Source organism: Triticum aestivum, chromosome 6D (genome assembly GCF_018294505.1).
Source record: "Triticum aestivum cultivar Chinese Spring chromosome 6D, IWGSC CS RefSeq v2.1, whole genome shotgun sequence".
Lineage (NCBI taxonomy): Eukaryota > Viridiplantae > Streptophyta > Magnoliopsida > Poales > Poaceae > Triticum > Triticum aestivum.
In genome coordinates, this window is record NC_057811.1 from 384,396,466 (window position 1) to 384,415,653 (window position 19,188).

Below are 19,188 nucleotides of genomic sequence, written 5' to 3' on the forward strand. Positions count from 1 at the left end.
CTAACTATAATGTATCATATGTTCTTGTTTTTCCATATGTTCTTCTTTTTCATATTTGCTTCCATTTGTTCTTATTGTCCTTACTAACCATTATGTTCCACTCATTGTAGGTATGGCGGCTTCCCAACCCAACAAACCAACGATGAAGGAGGATGGCGAAGATGAGATGGCCGGATGGTGGGAGAAGGCGGCGAAGAAGCTTAGAGAGGAGGATGCAGCCAAGCTAAAGAAGAAGAAGGAAGAGGAGCTTGAGAAGGAGAGGAAGCGAAAACAGAGTGCGGCAAATGCGATGCGCGCTAGGGAGCAAGCGTTGATGAGGCAAGTTGAGGAGGCACAGAAGAAGCGTCAACAGGATTTTGAAGAAAGAACCATGAAGCTTTGGGCAATTGCAGCTGAAAAAGAAGAGAGGGACAAGCAGATATTCATGGAGAGGGTGGTTAAGGAGGCTCACCTCATAAGAAAAAGGGAGGAGGAAGAGGAAGAAGAGAGGAAGAAGAAGAAGGGAAAGGGGCCTTCCTCTACGCAATAGAGCTATGTCTCCTCTTCGATTTTCTTGTGAACTACTATGTCTCCTCTTCGATTTGGTTGTGAACTACTATGTGCCGTGAACTACTAGGTCTCCTCCTCGATTTGGTTGTAAGAACTACTATGTGCGGTGAACTACTATGTGTCCTCCTTGATTTGGTTGTACGAACTACCATGTGTCGTGAAGTAGTATGTGTTATGAACTACTATGTGTCGTGAAGTACTTGGACGCTGCAATCTACCATGTGGCGCCTAGCTGCTGTTGCTCTCTGGATAGCTAAAAAATTCACCAAGTCCAAGTCCAAGTGCCTCAAACTGTAAAGTACCTTCTGTTTTGGCTGCATAGCTACAGACCAGTGCAGCGCCTAGCTAGGAGGCGCCACATTGTACAGTGCAGCGCCTGCAGGCTAGGCGCTGCACTGTATAGTGTGGCGCCTCCTAGCTAGGCGCTGCACAAACACTTAGCGAAATTTTTGCCTGAAACTGGAGGCATACCTTCTGTTGGTTGCTGGATACCTACAGACATGTGCAGCGCCTAGCACGGAGGCGCCACACTCTATCGTGCAGCGCCTGAGCGCTAGGCGTTGCACTATACAGTGCGGCGCCTCCAAGCTAGGCGCTGCACATGTCTGTAGCTATCCAGAAAAGCAACAGAAGTTTGGCTAGTTACAGACATATGCAGCGCCTAGCCCGGAGGCGCCACAGTCTATAGTGCAGCGCCTGCGAGCTAGGCGTTGCACTGTAGAGTGCGGCGCCTCCAAGCTAGGCGCTGCATATGTCTGTACCTATCCAGAAAAGCAACAGAAGTTTGGCTAGTTACAGACATATGCAGCGCCTAGCTTGGAGGCGCCACACTCTATAGTGCAGCGCCTGCGTGCTAGGCGTTGCACTGTAGAGTGCGGCGCCTCCATGCTAGGCGCTGCATATGTCTGTACCTATTCAGAAAAGCAACAGAAGTTTGGCTAGTTACAGACATATGCAGCGCCTAGCTTGGAGGCGCCACACTCTATAGTGCAGCGCCTGCGAGCTAGGCGTTGCACTGTAGAGTGCGGCGCCTCCGTGCTAGGCGCTGCATATGTCTGTAGCTATCCAGAAAGCAACAGAAGTTTGGCTAGTTACAGACATATGCAGCGCCTAGCACGGAGGCGCCACACACTATAGTGCAGCGCCTGCTAGCTAGGCGTTGCACTGTAGAGTGCGGCGCCTCCGTGCTAGGTGCTGCACAAACACTTAGCAATTTTTTTGCCTGAAACTAGAGGCCTACCTACTGTGCCTCCTCCCCCCCTCTACTGGGTCTTTTCAGCCACAGTTCAACAACTAGTATAACAAACATTCAGGTACGACATCATTTCTCCAAGTATAACAATTAGTATAAGAAACAAAGGGTTCACAAAAGACCTCATTTCATAGAAATGACCATCACAATAAGTTCCAGTTTACCATAGAGCTACCACCACTCCAAGTTCAACGACATAAAAGGTACGACCACTCCAAGTTCAACGACATAACAAATCGCACTCGAAGTTCAACATTATAAAAAAACTAAGATGACTAGTGCTTTCCACGCTTGCTGGGTTCTCCCCCCCTCTTGACGCTTATCTTCTTCACCTTCCTAGGAAGAGGAACCCGCTCCGGCTCCGGCTCCGCCTCCGGTTCGACATCGTCATCCAAATAGTCATCCAAAGCCGCCATCCGCGAGGTGCCGACCGTCCTTTTGCCTCTTTGGGTGAAGTCTTCAGGTGTGTACTTGTTGATTCCCCTCCTAGGCTTCAACTCGTATGCAGACCGAGCCCGGTACGTCCCCAAGGTCATATCATCAGCAACCTATGCATCAACAAAAGATATGGAAAGACCGTGTGTGAGGATATAGTTAGCAATGCATCAACAAATGGATATATATCGTCATGCCATACCTCTTGGGTGACCCCACCCACATCCTCATCCGTGAAAGGTTCACCATGGCTCTGCCCCGAAGCGGGATCTGATGGTGTCGCCGACCTAGACCGTTCTGGTGATACATACTCGGGGTCACGACAACCGAAAAGGTTTGATAGCCGCCTTAACTTTTGGCCCTGGCGCTGCAACATGTACAAGTGAATGAGACATGGAACGTACCAACAAATGTTAAGTGCTAGTTTGAAGGAGATGTGAACCTTAATGAATTCTCGAAGTGCACCTTCCCCATCGCTTTTGCCAGCCGGGGTTGTTTCCAGAATAGTCTCGGTCTCGTCAGCTGCTTTCTTGATCTGGGCACGCTATGAACAGAAACGGTATCAAAGTGTTAGGCAAGCGAAGATGTGAAAAGTGCGAATGGAAAAGCAAAAAGGGCTAACCACAAAGTTCATCATTGGAGCTGAAGGGATCACCGAGTTGCCTTTCCTGACTAATGCGTTGTACTGGTGCTGGGCTACCTCATCAAAAACGGTGGGTTCTTCCAGAATCTCCTCAGCATACGCCGGCTGGCATACCTCCACGCGGGTACTTGCAAGAAACCATGCGAGATAGTTGTTGAACGCGATCGGGCAGTGCTCACGAAGCTGGGCTCGTTTTCCAGCCCTTGCTTGCTCCACACTAAGAGCGAACTGCACGACATACTTCCTGTGATGGCTGGCCCAATCCTTGATCTTCCGCTGCTTTTTCCTATCCAACCTGCAAGTTAGAAACAAGATATTAGCATCATCGAAACCGTCGAGAAGCTGCTAAGTGCTCAAGGTTAATTATATCTTACGCGTGTAGCAACTTGTCCGTGTCCTCCCACTCCGGCGGGTGTGGCTGGAACAAACCAAACTGGCGGAACACCCGATGTGGCAGGTGAAGCTCAACCGCCCAGTTGCATATCAGTGGGCACCGCATATGCCAGAGATCCCTATCCCTAATGCACATCGGATTAAGCCTGAACTCTATAGGGTTACCAAAACTCTCTCCTTTTCCATACGGCTCCCATTCCACCTGCAAAATGGGATTGAATGCAAAATTGATATCGAGTGAAGATACAAGCATGATAATCACTTATGCAAGGTCGGTTCACCTGCTCAGGCGTGATCGCGTCCAGCTCGCTCTTGTACAACTTGTACATTACAGAGGGATCATCCGTCGTCTCATTTAACACATCCCACTTGTAAGCCCAAGTGGGGAGCCGTAGTGGGTCGTCTTTATCGTCCCAATCCTCGTACTTCACGGTCTTAGGTCGTCCAACCGGCAAACGCTCCCAGCTCCATATGGAAAGTGCGAGCAGACAACCACCAATACCTCCAGTGTGCCTACAACTGGCATCGTCCAACTGCACATAAAAAAGAACATGGTCAAATTTGCCGCAAGAGCGCATTGATAATGTATCAATGAAGTGAAAAGGAAACAACTTCATACCTGTCGATACAAGTAAGCTAGTGTCGCCGAACCCCAACTCCATTTGCTATCGAAGACGGTCAACGCCTTCAGCCACATCCATGGAGCATTCTTGCCTGTGCCATCAGCAAACATTGTCCTCGATACCACGTACCACATGTAGACACGAGCATAAGTCTTCACCATGTCCTCATTAGCATCATCGGGGCAATGAGCGAAGTTCGATGATATCCACGTGAAAGTAGCGCCCGCTGCGACTCTTTCCTTCTTCTTATCTTCCCTTTCTGGCTCCCGAGGCTCCGGAGGAACCATACCGATAAGGGCTTGCATCTGCGCGCGCCACCCTTCAGAATCGGTGTTCATACATAAAGGATTGCCATCGATAGGAAGACCGGTGATCATAGCGATATCCTGCAGCGTCACGGTCATCTCCCCGGTCCGAAGATGGAAAGTGTGTGTCTCCGGCCTCCAATGATCAATAAGCGCGGTGAGTGCTGCAGCATTGTTGGGTGGCGTCGACCGGCGGACCAACTCAATGAAAGGGAGAAGTCCTGCCTCCCTAACATAAGGTGTGTACCGCTCATCATAGCTCATCCCTCCAAGGCTGATCCCGTGAGACCGAAGCTTCAGAGGTGCAAGCTCCTACAAACAAACAAATCATAACATTACATATGGGGCATTTGTGTTTGAACAAACATACGAAATTCATAACACCGGCCACTTTCAGTATTACCCGCTGCTGCACCGACATAGCGTACGACCGGTGTTGATGGTCCCAGTGATCATCGAGAAGCCAAACCATCCTAACAATTTCAACAAAGCATTCTTGTCAACACGATTATCTTTTCAATTCAAAAAAACTAAAGTAGGCCTACTACATGCAAGATCCAAAGCATATGGTGCTTCCCCCTACTTGGGCCTACTTCATACAAATAACATGTCAATCTATGTATCCAAACTATAACATGTCAATCTACTTCTCCATACAAATAACATGTCAATCTACTTCTCCATACAAAAAACATGTCAATCTATGTATCCAAACTATATAAATAACATGTCAACCTATCTATCCAAACCACATTCTAATCTAACAAGGGTTCCCCAAATCTAATATACGCAAGATTCAAACAAAAGTTGCCCAAATCTAATACATGCAAGATTCAAACAAGGTTTCCCCAAATCTTCAAAATATAATATTTTCTATGGATAGAAAAAAGGGGATCGGAGGAGAGTACCTTCTACGATGGATTGGTGAACAAATGCACGGACCAAATCGTCGGATCGGAAGGATTTGGGAGAGGGGATTGAGAGGGGGAGTGCAGATGGCCGCCGCCCTTTTTTCTGTAACTGCCAATGGGGAGGGTGGGGGAGGAGAGGGCTGGCGCGTTTGCATATAAGTCACAGTGCAGTGCCTAGCCGCTAGGCGCTGCACATTACACGTGCAACGCCTAGCGGCTAGGCGCTGCACATTACACGTGCAACGCCTAGCGGCTAGGCGCTGCACATTACAGATGCAGCGCCTAGCTCGGAGGCGTTGCACTGCTGGGTGCGGGCCCGTGGGCTGCCACGGTGGACAGAGGTGCAACGCCGCGGAGCTAGGTGCTGCACCGTAGGGTGTGGTGCCGGCGTGGCGGGCGCTACACAAAAGGGTTAGAGGTGTGAAATAGTTTCGCACCCAGTTCATTCTGTGAATTTATTTCGTTTCGAGGTTAAAATTGTCAAATTTGCCGACGCGGCCGGCCGCTGAATCGCATGGGGTCGGGGATCTGGAACACGTGGGAGAGCCCGTCGCCTCCGCCGCGCCTTCAGCTCCCTGCCTCCCCGCAACCCAAACGGGTCGCCGTCGCGTCCGCACAACCTCCCTGCTCCACCGAACCCGATTGGCCGAGACCCGGTATTGAGTGCGCGCGCGAGTTCCTGAGGCTCCGGGAACAGAGGAGAGGGACAGAGCTACGGCAAGGATCGGCAGCTCGATCACCTATCTAGCTCCAGCATTTAATGCAGATGTACTACTTTGTATAATCCTCCCCACGCCCGGTGTTTTGCTGTACCGGCTTCTTTAAGCCCGCCCACCCATGTGCCCGCCTGTGCGCCGCCGCATGTATATATAGCCGGCGGCGGCATGGCGCGAAGGCAGCACACAACTCGCCGCCGCTTGCCAACCACTGTGGGAGCACACAGCACAGGGCTCATATAGCTAGACACTATCTTGGTTTAGAAACTAGTACTTCAAGCTAGGTAGGTAGCGCTACGTGATACTGACCATGGCGTTAGTCCGGGAGCCGATGGTGATGTACGACGGCGGCTTCGACGCCGAGGCGTCCGCGTTCGACGCTCTTGACTACGGCGGCCACGACGCGCTGCTCGGAAGCGTGGACACGGCGGCGCTCTACGGGAGCTACGCCTACGCTCACGGCGAGCCAGCCGGCGCCGCCAGCGCCTACGTGCCGGACAGCGCGAGCTGGGCGGGCGCGGGGCCGTCCGTGCTCTCGTTCGGCCGCGCCGCGCGGGGCCACGCGGCCCAGGTGGTCGCGCAGGAGGAGGCTGACTGCGACGCGTGGATGGACGCAATGGACGAGGATCAGCACGCAGGGCCGGCTTCGACCATAGGGTTCGACCCCACCACGGGCTGCTTCAGCCTGATGCAGAACTCCGGCGGCGCAGGGCGGCCGTTCGGGCTCCTGTTCCCGAGCACGTCCAACGGCTCGCCCGATGCTGCGGCGCCGGCGCGCGGTTCCTCGAAGCGATCGTACGCGGCGCGCGTGCAGGACGCGGAGCCGCGGGCCGCCAAGAAACCGTGCGGCGGGAGCAGGAAGACGAGCAAGGCGAAGCCGGCTGCGCCCACCCACAACTCTCCCAAGGGGGACCCTCAAAGCCTCGCCGCAAAGGTAAATTCGGTGCCGAAACTGAACTTGTCTCTACTGCATGCTTGCCACTGCTCGAATTCTTTGCATTTCCTTGGGGGCTTGGGTGGATCTGAACTTACCACCGTGTCCTGCAGAACCGGCGGGAGAAGATCAGCGAGCGGCTCCGGACACTGCAGGAGCTGGTTCCCAACGGCACCAAGGTCGACATGGTCACCATGCTCGAGAAGGCCGTCAGCTACGTCAAGTTCCTGCAGCTGCAAGTCAAGGTGCTGGCGACGGACGAGTTCTGGCCGGCGCAAGGGGGAACGGCGCCGGAGATCTCCCAGGTGAAGGAGGCGCTGGACGCCATCTTGTCGTCGCAGAGGGAGCAACTGGACTGAACTGAACTGCTCTAGCTAGAAAGGAGAAGCGTATAGGGATATGGTAGAGATTAATCAACAACGAACCACCTCGTTCGAAGATAAATAAGGAGGCATATGCAGACGTACATCCTCTTGTGGTTGGTGTAGTGATGTAGAGGAGAGAGGTTTAACATTTTGTTAATCCTAGTATTTCTGTTCATGTGTTGTACTAGTACGTGATGCTACCACTTTTCTTCAAAATCATACTCATGTAAGTTGTTACTCCCTCTGTCTCATAATATAAAAATGTTTTTGACATTAGTATAATGTAAAAAATGTTTTTATATTATGAAACGAAGGGAGTAGTACATAAAGATATGTAATGGTTAATTAGTAATCGAGTTGCACGGCTGCGGAGAAAGGCGAGCGTGTTCTACGGCGATGTGCATCATCCATCGTGCCATTTGTGTATTCTTGATCCTTCTCATCTTTTTCTAGTTTCTCTTCAGAGGGACCATTTCGATATTTTCGGCCCATTTCTTTTCTTTACTGTTTTTGGTAGGGATGGACAATAGTTGATAAGATAGTTTTATCTTAAATCTTGCATGTAATTTAGAGATGACAAAAAAAAACGTCTACAATGGATCATGCCTTAACCTTATCTTCAATAACTAGTTATTCCTAAAAACGTGGTAAGACATATTGTGCTAAGAGATCATCTCTCGTCTTCTCTTAAATAAGAAGAGAAGACAAGCCTTTCCTTATAAGTTCTCTCTCCTCCACCTCATCATTTATCCTGCGTGGCACTTCTAAAATAGCACCATTGTACATACCTGTAGGCATGCGATGTAATACGGGACCACCTATTCGACGCGTTTTGCGTCAAACAGTTCCGCGACACATAAGGGCACGCGTGACTGGGCTGGCCCATTAGTGGTGTCGCGAGCAGACTGTAGCATACTAAAATACGCAAAAAGTATAAGAACAAACAGCTAGCTGCAAATCCTATTTTTTTTTTAAATTTCGAACTGAAACACTTTTTTAGAACGGGAATATTTTTAGAAACTAAACTACTTTTCAAATCCGTGAATTCTTTTTAGGAAACTCCCATTTTCCGAAAACAGTTATTCCCCCTTGAATGCTATTTTCTGTACGTGTAGTGTACCATATAGACTTTTTAAAATTGAACACATTTGGAAAGCACAAAATGAAAATTTGAGGAAATGTGAACAAAATTTGAATTTTCAAACAGATTTCGAAAATTTGGTGAACATTTCGAAAAACAAGAACAAAATTTGTCCAGGTGATTTGAAAAGGTGTAGTTCTTCTTGAAAGTGTATGTGTTGAAAATGCGCAAGCATTTTCTGAATTTCTGAACACATTTTCAACAACAGGAATGTTTTTTCAAATACGTGAACAAACTATGAAATTCTGAACAAATTTTGAAACCGCAAACCATTTTTGAGTTTTTGAACAAATATCTGGAAAAATGGAAAAATTCATGAAATTCCGAACAAAAAATTTTGAAACCTGAATATTTTGTGAATATGTAAACAAATTTTGAAAAGGAAAATATTTTAAATTTGTAAGCAGGAATATTTTTTTTAATTCCCAAACATATTCCAATTTGTGAACAAAATTTAATCATGTGAACATTTTTTAAATTTGTAAATAAAAATTAGAAATGGGAACTTTTCTTGAAATAATATATTGGTTTTTGGAAAGAAAATAAAAACATGAATTTTCGAACTTTTGTGTAAACATGAACACTTTCCGAATTTGTGAACAAAATTTTCAAATCACGAACATATTCTGATTTTAAGAACAAATTTCAAAATGGAGAGCAACTCTGAAAATCCTAAATAAATTTTCTGAATTTGCAAACAAAAACTGAAAACATGAACATTTTTTAATTTGTGAAAAAAATAAAAGACACATTTTTTTAATTTTCGAATAATTTTTCAAAACATGAACAATTTTTGAATTTCTGAAGAAAATTTAAAAACAGGAAAACTTTTTAAAATGACATATATATTTGAATTTCTAGAAGAAAAATTGGAAACACGAACAATTTTTGAATGCATGAACAAAATTCGAAAAAATAACCTTTTTCGATATTCCCAAACAATTTTCTAAAAATGTGAACATTTTTCGAATATACAAACACTTTTTGAAAATATGTTCTTTCTTTTGAAAAACGTTCGAAATTTCCAAAAATTGTTGTTTTCCAAAAAATGTTTACATTTGTCAAAATTAAGGGCAATTTTCGAATATGAACTTGTTTAAAAAAGATAAAATAACCTTGAAAAATAAAAAGGAAAAAGGAAGAAAAAGAAACAGAAACAGAATAAAAAAAGAAAAGAAAAAAGAAAGAAGATAAAGAAACAGAAACAGAAATAAAAAGGAAACAGAAAACCGGAAAAAGAACCAACAAACCGATTCAGGGAACCTTCTAGAAGGTTCCCAAACCCGGGTGGCTGGTTGCTGTGGTTGTACGTGAATGTCTACCTAACTGGGCCGGCCCATCGCGTCGCTTCTCGGTCGCTCGCATGTGCGAAGCGCCGGCAGTTTGACGCAAAGCGCGGATAATAGGATATTCCATGCAATACACTGATTTACGAAACAGTAAAACTCCTCAAATCATAAGCAATATAGTGATATATATCACTTGCGTCGGCCACTAGACAGAAACACGGGCCGGCACACATGGAACACAGCGCTTGGGGATGTCGAACGAAGATTTTCGAGATGGTTTCTGGACCTTCCATCTGGGGGTTTTTCACCGGGCTTTCGGCTTTTCTGTTCTGTTCTTTTTCCTTTGTTCAATCCATTGGTTTGTTTGCACGGTTTTCTAGGTTCTGAAAGGTTTTGCTTTTGCGAACATTTTGAGCTGGTTTTCTGGGAACTTCCCATTTTTTTCACCGGTTTTCTGGCTTTCTTTTTTCTGTCTTTTTCTTTGTTCTTTTCACCTGTTTTCTATGCCCAGTTTTCTGTTTTGCTGACCGGTTTCTTCTATCTTTATCTATTTCTTTAGAAAATGTGCAGCTTGCATTTTATAAATGTTCCGTGTGTATTAGAAAGAAGTTCATCGTATATTAAAAAACTTGTTCATCGTACATTAAATTTTTATGCGCATTTATACACATGCATGGCCCAAGGCCCATTCAGCCACTATAGCTCGCTTGTTGTTCGCGTCGAGCGATACATATCATCACTTGTAGAACTCCGCAAACCCTATAGCTCGCTTGTAGTGAGAGTTTGTATCGTCTCGCCTGAATAATTTTCATAGAATTGTACAGTTCTGGGCCTGCCCATCTTTAGTGCTAGGTCGTTCACTGGTTGTGTGTTCGATGTAGTTTTGTTTATTTTTCTCTGTTTCTTCTTCAGGTTTTTCTGTTTCTTCACCGATTCTCTTCAAAAAAAATCAGTTTTCCTTCGGGTTTCTTTCTTTTATCACGGTTTTCAGTTGTTTTTTCTTCTTTTTTTTCTTTGTTTCTTTCTCGATTTTCACCGGTTATCTTCTTTTCATTCCTTCTTCGTTTTTCTTTGTTTCTTTGTTGGTCTTCATCATTTTTCTTTGTCTCTTTTTCAGTCTTCTTTGTTTTCTGTATGTTTCATTCTTAGTTTTCATCGGTTTTTTGTTTTTCTTCAACACATGTCTATTTCTGTTCAATGCTCAGTGCACATTTTTGGGGTACATGTGAAACATTTCTTTATACACATTCTACATTTTTTTCTTAAAAACATGTTAGGAACACTTTTTGGAATACATGTCCAACATTTCCTATGGTATTACAATTTCTTAAATTGTGCATACATTTTATAAATACATGATTAACATTTTTTTAAACTCACTTAATATTTTTTAAATATATGAGCAACATTTTTTCATACACATTGTATATTTTTTGTATACCTTTTTGTATACGTGAGAAACATTTTTTATTACATATTTTAAATCTTTCTAATGCTTGGTTAACATTTTTCAAATACTTTATAAATATTTTCGAAATGCTTGATTAACATTTAAATAATTTACTAATATTTTTTCAAATGCTTGATTAACATTATCTTAAATACATGATCAACTTTTTTCATACACATTTGTATGTTTTTTAATACATTTTTTGTATAAATGAGAAACATATTTTTATACACATTTTAGATTTTTCGGTTGCTTGATTAATATTTACGAATACTTGTGAACATTTTTCTAATGCTTAATTAACTTTTTTTAATTACATGATCAACTTTTTTCGTATACATTGTATATTTTTTGTATACAATTTTCAAATTATTGATTAGCATTTTTGAAATTTTTATGTAAAGTGTTTTTTGTACTATATAAATTTAAAATATTTGTAGGTATAAACATAATTAATAAAGAAAGCAAAATATGAAAACAATGAATGTGAAAAAAAAAACGAGGTTGTGACATGTGGCCTCGCGCCCTGGGCCTCTTTTGCCTAGCTTAGCCCGCGCAAGCCGGGTGGACCAACTTTAAATGGGTCGATGCTCCACATGCCAATTTTGGCGCCTCCTCATGAACCGGGATACATGGTTGCGAGGGAACAGATGCGACACTAATTATTTTTCATCCTAGAGTGATCGGGCCTTCGGTCAAAAGCCCAGTTCCTTGTAATCAGGCGTACCAAGGCTCAGTCAGATCGCAAGGCGGAGCACAAATGACGCCAACTCATATTTGGTGCCCAATGCGCATGTTAATGTGTTATTGATTGGTGTCGTTCTTCCCTCTTGGGGGCTTCGTTTCGAAGCTCGGCACCGGCAGGCGGGACAGGTGGATGGCGGCAGTTGTGGCCTTTAGGCTTCTCCGGTGTGTCCGCAAGATTGCCTCGGTTTGTTTGCTGCTGAGAAGTCAAAGCTGCAGTGGCGGGGCCTATTTAGTATACGATGACTGGTTGTAGGTGATCTATTCGGCGACCTTCTGTGGCACCAGCCGTGCCTGGTTTTGTCCTTCGTGGCTCCGGCAGAGTCGGAGTTGCGTTGTCTGGTCGCAGGTGTCTGAGTTTTGGCGCCGATCTTCATACATCTTCACGCGGACTCTGAAGTGTGTGTTGAGTCAATGACCGCCTGCGGTGAAGTTGGAGTCGTTTGCTCAGGATTTAGGCATGGCGATGACGCCTCTAGGGAAGGAGTGATGTCGATGAAGCATGCGTGCTGTCTCGATGAGGCCCTCACTAGAGTGGTGTGCGTGGGGTTTCATGTGTGTGCCGCTCAATAGTTGTGGTGGTTTTCGCCTGGTTTTCCATAATCAACCAGGCAATCTGGTTTTCACTCGGTTTTCCCTAATTAAGTAAGCAACTCTTTTCATATTGATGAATGCAGGATAACTACCATTTTGAAAAAAAACTGCAGGTGCACCCACCCCCTCCACCTTGGGCTCGGCCTAGTTATTCTTCGTGTTCTCTTTTAGTCGAACGAAGCGACGTCTTCTCTCCTTCTCCATCTTCTTTCTTCCACCGCAACTGTAATTCCCTTCTGTTCCTCTTACTCTCCTTATTTCGACTGGAACCCTAAGCCAAGGACGAGGAAGTGGGTCGACCAGTTTCGGTCCATTTTGCGGATCTGCTATATGTAGAGCGAAGCTTTTGAAGGACCGTCATGGCTTCCGATGGTTCGTGATCCTCTACCTTCTCTTTGTGTTGATCCATCCATGCATCATCCCCTTAGTCTTTTGTGTTGATCCGCTCATGTTTTACGCTCATATGCTGCTCTATGATCCCTTTATCCTATAATCCTCTTAGCAGATGTTGCGGATTTTCTAGGGTTTATGCTCCTGTGTGGGAATCGCTCATAGATGTGCTATGTGATTCCTTTAGTCTATGGTCCCCTTAGTAGTCGTTGCGTTTTTTTAGGATTTATGCTCTATGATCCCTTTATTCCATAATCCTTTTAGGCCTCCTTTGGTTCATAGGGTAGGAAAATTGTAGGAATAGGAAAGTCATAGGAAATGAGATGATATCTATCTCAAATCCTATGAGTAGGAATAGGAAAGGAGACGTCCTTTGATTCACATCATAGGATTTTTTTTTCATTTAGTGTAGGCTAATGTTTATTTTCCTATGAAATGTGGAGGATAGGAAGAATTCCTCCATAGGAATAGGATTTCATTCCTACAAACCAAAGGGCTCTAAAGTAATTTTTGCTATAGAAATTCTATCCTATGAAATTTCTACAAGATTCCTCTAAACCAAAGGAGTAGTTGTTGTGTTTTTTCTAGGGTTCGTGCTCTTGTGTGGGATCGCTCATATGTGTGGACTTGCTCATATGTTGCTCACCTTCATATGCTAATGTCCCTCTTATTCTTCTTTGTTTGTAGAGCTCATAGATCTGTTACTTTATCAGTGATCTTTACTAGCGTGATATTTTTTACCTAGGGACAAGGATTCATTGCTTTTCTCTAATAGTGTTAACTGTGAGTTATTTATTTTTCTACTTTGAGTTGAACAGTCATTGGTTCATGTAGGTATGTTTTTGACCTTTTGCTTATCATGTAAGTTTAGAATTGTTTCTCAACTAATGGTGTTTAATGGGTTGTCTTTTTGAAACAACAATCCAGTTTTTGGTGCAGTACAATTACCTCCATGGAAAATCCATACCAACTACATTAGCTATTTGATATAGGGGGAGTGAATTTTGTATGTGGCATTAATGTTGGCCTTAAGCTTTTTCAACCATGATTTCAAACATATTCTTGAATTTTTTAGTAGGAATTAATGAGGTTGATGATGGATTTGTGTGCTTTGGAATGGTAAGGGAGTTGTTTTGGTCATCTTTGGATGGGTGATGTCACGTTTCCCTTTTTACCATTTTTTATTTAGTTACTTATTTGACTTGTTTTTGTTTTTGTTTTTTTGGGATGAAAATTTATTTTGCTTGTTTGGTGTGTAGATATTCATCGGGAGTTTGTATTAGATGAATTGTTGTTATACCAGGGAAACTATGTGTCGGTACTAAAACCGGCTGATCTCGGGTAGGGGGTCCCGATCTGTGGATCTGGGAACGATTGGTAACAGGAGACGATGTTTGCCCAGGTTCAGGCCCTCTCGAAGATGTAAAACCCTATGTCCTTCTTTGATTATATTGATGTGATGGAGTATCGAGTACAAGATGATCTACCTCGAGATATTATGTTGTCTTCTAAACTCTAAGGTGAGTAATTGAGCCTCTACGGACTAAGCCCCTCGGTTTATATAGGCATTAGGCGTATCTAGGGTTACACATAGTCAGTTGCCAACTAGGAGTAAACACGCCTACTGCTAGAGTAGTCCTCACTATTAATATTGTTACTGTTCCTGCTACTATTGCTACTATTACCATTACTATTGAAAGAATCGATATAGTTGACTAGAGGGGGGGTGAATAGGAAACTAACAACTTTTAGCTTTTCTTTACCAATTTAAACTTTGCATCAAAGTAGGTTGTCTAGATATGCAACTAGGTGAGCAACCTATATGATGCAACAACAACAACAAGTACACAAGCAAGAAGGGAATGCAACACAAAGTAAGCTTGCACGAGTGAAGGTACGAGATAACCAAGAGTCGAGCCGGTGAAGACGAGGATGTGTTACTGCTACCTCTTGAGCTTGCGTTGGTTTTTCCCTTGAAGAGGAAAGGGTGATGCAGCAAAGTAGCGTAAGTATTTCCCTCAGTTTTTGAGAACCAAGGTATCAATCCAGTAGGAGACTACACACAAGTCGCCTCGTACCTACACAAACAAATAAGAACCTTGCAATCAACGCGATAAAGGGGCTGTCAATCCCTTCACGGCCACTTGCAAAAGTGAGATCTGAAAGAGATAATAAGATAAATATTTTTGGTATTTTTATGATATAGAATGAAAGTAAAGATTGCAAAGTAAAAATAGATTGGAAACTTATATGATGGAAAATAGACCCGGGGGCCATAGGTTTCACTAGTGGCTTCTCTCAAGATAGCATAAGTATTACGGTGGGTGAACAAATTACTGTCGAGCAATTGATAGAAAAGTGCATAATTATGAGAATATCTAGGCATGATCATGTACATAGGCATCACGTCCGCGACAAGTAGACCGAAACAATTCTGCATCTACTATTATTACTCCACAGATCGACCACTATCCAGCATGCATCTAGAGTATTAAGTTCATAAGAACAGAGCAACGCATTAGGCAAGATGACATGATGTAGAGGGATAAACTCAAGCAATATGATATAAACCCCATCTTTTTATCCTCGATGGCAACAATACAATACGTGCCTTGCTGCCCCTGCTATCACTAGGAAAGGACACTGCAAGATTGAACCCAAAGCTAAGCACATCTCCCATTGCAAGAAAGATCAATCTAGTAGGTCAAACCAAACTGATAATTCGAAGAGACTTGCAAAGATAACAAATCATACATAAAAGAATTCAGAGGAGATTCAAATATTGTTCGTAGATAATCTTGATCATAAACCCACAATTCATCGGATCTCGACAAACACACCACCAAAAGAATTACATCAAATAGATCTCCAAGAAGATCAAGGAGAACTTTGTATTGAGATCCAAAGAGAGAGAAGAAGCCATCTAGCTAATAACTATGGACCCGAAGGTCTGTGGTAAACTACTCACACATCATCGGAGAGGCTATGGTGTTGATGTAGAAGCCCTCCGTGATCGATCTCGGCGGAGCGCCGGAAAAGGCCCCAAGATGGGATCTCACGGGTACAGAAGGTTGCTGCGGTGGAAATAGGGTTTCGTGGTGCTCTCGGATGTTTTCGGGGTATATGTGTATATATATGAGGAAGAAGTAGGTCGATGGAGCTGCGAGGGGCCCACGAGGGTGGGGGCGCGCCCAGGGGGCAGGCGTGCCTCCCTGCCTCGTAGCCTCCTTGCTTCTTTCTTGACGTCCACTCCAAGTCCTCTGGATCACGTTTGTTCCAAAAATAACTCTCCCGAAGGTTTCATTCTGTTTGGACTCTGTTTGATATTCCTTTTCTGCGAAACACTGAAATGGGCAAAAAAACAGCAATTTGCACTCGGCCTTCGGTGAATAGGTTGGTCCCAAAAATAATATAAAAGTGCTTAGTAAAGCCCATTAAACATCCAGAACAGATAATATAATAGCATGGAACAATCAAAAATTATAGATACGTTGGAGACGTATCAAGCATCCCCAAGCTTAATTCCTGCTCGTCCTCGAGTACGTGAATGATAAAAACAGATTTTTTGATGTGGAATGCTACGTAGCATATTTCTCAATGTAATTTCCTTTATTGTGGCATGAATGTTCATATCCAAAAGATTCAAGATAAAAGTTTAATATTGCATGAAAATAATAATACTTCAAGCATACTAACGAAGCAATCATGTCTTCTCAAAATAACATGGCCAAAGAAAGTTATCCCTATAAAATCATATAGTTTGGCTATGCTCTATCTTCATCACACAAAGTATTTAATCATGCACAACCCCGATGACAAGCCAAGCAATTGTTTCATACTTTTGATGTTCTCAAACTTTTTCAATCTTCACGCAATACATGAGCGTGAGCCATGGACATAGCACTATATATGGATTAGAATGGTGGTTGTGGAGAAGACAAAAATGAGAAGATAGTCTCACATCAACTAGGCATATCAACGGGCTATGGAGATTCCCATCAATAGATATCAATGTGAGTGAGTAGGGATTGCCATGCAACGGATGCACTAGAGCTATAATTGTATGAAAGCTCAACAAAAGAAACTAAGTGGGTGTGCATCCAACTCGCTTGCTCATGAAGTCCTAGGGCATTTTGAGGAAGCCCATCATTGGAATAGACAAGCCAAGTTCTATAATGTAAAATTCCCACTAGTATATGAAAGTGACAACATAGGAGACTCTCTATCATGAAGATCATGGTGCTACTTTGAATCACAAGTGTGGCAAAAGGATAGTAACATTGTCCCTTCTCTCTTTTTCTCTCATTTTTGGGCCTTTTTTATGGCCTCTTTTTTCTTCTTTTCTTTTCTTTTCTTTCTTTTCGTCCGGAGTCTCATCCCGACTTATGGGGGAATCATAGTCTCCATCATCCTTTCCTCACTTGGGACAATGCTCTAATAATGATCATCACACTTTTAGTTACTTACAACTCAATACTTAGAACAAAATATGACTCTATGTGAATGCCTCCGGCGGTGTACCGGGATATGCAATGAATCAAGAGTGACATGTATGGAAGAATTATGAATGGTGACTTTGCCACAAATACGATGTCAACTACATGATCATGCAAAGCAATATGACAAATATGAAGCATGTCATAATAAACGGAACGGTGGTAAGTTGCATGGCAATATAACTTGGAATGGCTATGGAAATGCCATAATAGGTAGGTATGGTGGCTGTTTTGAGGAAGGTATATGGTGGGTGTATGATACCGGCGAAAGGTGCATGGTATTAGAGAGGCTAGCAATGTTGGAAGGGTGAGAGTGCGTATAATCCATGGACTCAACATTAGTCATAAAGAACTCACATACTTATTGTAAAAATCTATTAGTTACCGAAATGAAGTACTACGCGCATGCTCCTAGGGGGATAGATTGGTAGGAAAAGACCATCGCTCGTCCCCGACCGCCACTCATAAGGAAGACAATCAATAAATAAATCATGCTCCGACTTCATCACATAACGGTTCACCATACGTGCATGCTACGGGAATCACAAACTTTAGAACAAGTATTTCTCAAATTCACAACTACTCAACTAGCATGACTCTAATATCACCATCTTTATATCTCAAAACAATTATCAAGTATCAAACTTCTCATAGTATTCGATGCACTTTGTATGATAGTTTTTATTATACCTATCTTGGATGTTCATCATATTAGGACTAATTTTATAGCCAAAGCAAACTACCATGCTGTTCTAAAAGACTCTCAAAATAATATAAGTGAAGCATGAGAGATCAATAATTTCTATAAAATAAAACCACCACCGTGCTCTAAAAGATATAAGTGAAGCACTAGAGCAAAATTATCTAGCTCAAAAGATATAAGTGAAGCACATAGAGTATTCTAATAAATTCCGATTCATGTGTGTCTCTCCCAAAAGGTGTGTACAGCAAGGATGATTGTGGTAAACTAAAAATCAAAGACTCAAATCATACAAGACGCTCCAAGCAAAACACATATCATGTGGTGAATAAAAATATAGCCTCAAGTAAAGTTACCGATAGACGAAGACGAAAGAGGGGGTGCCTTCCGGGGCATCCCCAAGCTTAGGCTTTTGGTTGTCCTTTAATTTTACCTTGGGGTGCCTTGGGCATCCCCAAGCTTAGGCTCTTGCCACTCCTTATTCCATAATCCATCAAATATTTACCCAAAACTTGAAAATTTCACAACACAAAACTCAACAGAAAATCTTATGAGCTCCGTTAGTATAAGAAAACAAATCACCACCATAAGGTACTGTAATGAACTCATTATTTATTTATATTGGTGTTAAACCTACTGTATTCCAACTTCTCTATGGTTCATACCCTCCGATACTAGCCATAGATTCATCAAAATAAGCAAACAACACACGAAAAACAGAATCTGTCAAAAACAGAACAGTCTGTAGCAATCAGATTTGTTCGAATACTTCTGTAACTCCAAAAATTCTGAAAAACTAGGACAACCTGGACAATTTGTATATTGGTCTACTGCAAAAATAATTGGTATTTTACCACGTCTGGTGAATTTTAACAATTATTTTCGTGAGCGCAAAGTTTCTGTCTTTTTCAGCAAGATCAAACAACTATCACCCATGAAGATCCTATTGGTTCTACTTGGCACAAACACTAATTAAAACATGAAAACACATCTAAACAGAGGCTAGATGAATTATTTATTACTAAACAGAACCAAAAATCAAAAAAAATTGGGGTTGCCTCCCAACAAGCGCTATCGTTTAACGCCCCTAGCTAGGCAAAAAGGCAAGGATAGATCTAGGTGTTGTCATCTTTGGTATGCAATCCATAAGTGGCTCTCATAATATATTCATAAGGTAATTTTATTTTCGTTCTCGGAAAGTGTTCCATGTCTTTCCTTAACGGAAATTGGAATCTAATATTTCCTTCTTTCATATCAA

The 19,188-nt window shown here is 43.0% G+C and overlaps 1 protein-coding gene across 1 annotated transcript; it reads left to right on the plus strand.

Annotated features, from left to right (window-relative positions):
* The first annotated feature begins 5,918 nt into the window (after window positions 1-5,918).
* LOC123141690 (putative transcription factor bHLH086) lies at window positions 5,919-7,364 on the plus strand. Its single transcript, XM_044560774.1, has 2 exons — window positions 5,919-6,761; window positions 6,875-7,364. Exons 1-2 carry the CDS (start codon window positions 6,138-6,140, stop codon window positions 7,118-7,120), a joined length of 870 nt encoding a protein of 289 aa, XP_044416709.1. The 5' UTR covers window positions 5,919-6,137; the 3' UTR covers window positions 7,121-7,364.
* The last annotated feature ends 11,824 nt before the right edge of the window (window positions 7,365-19,188 follow it).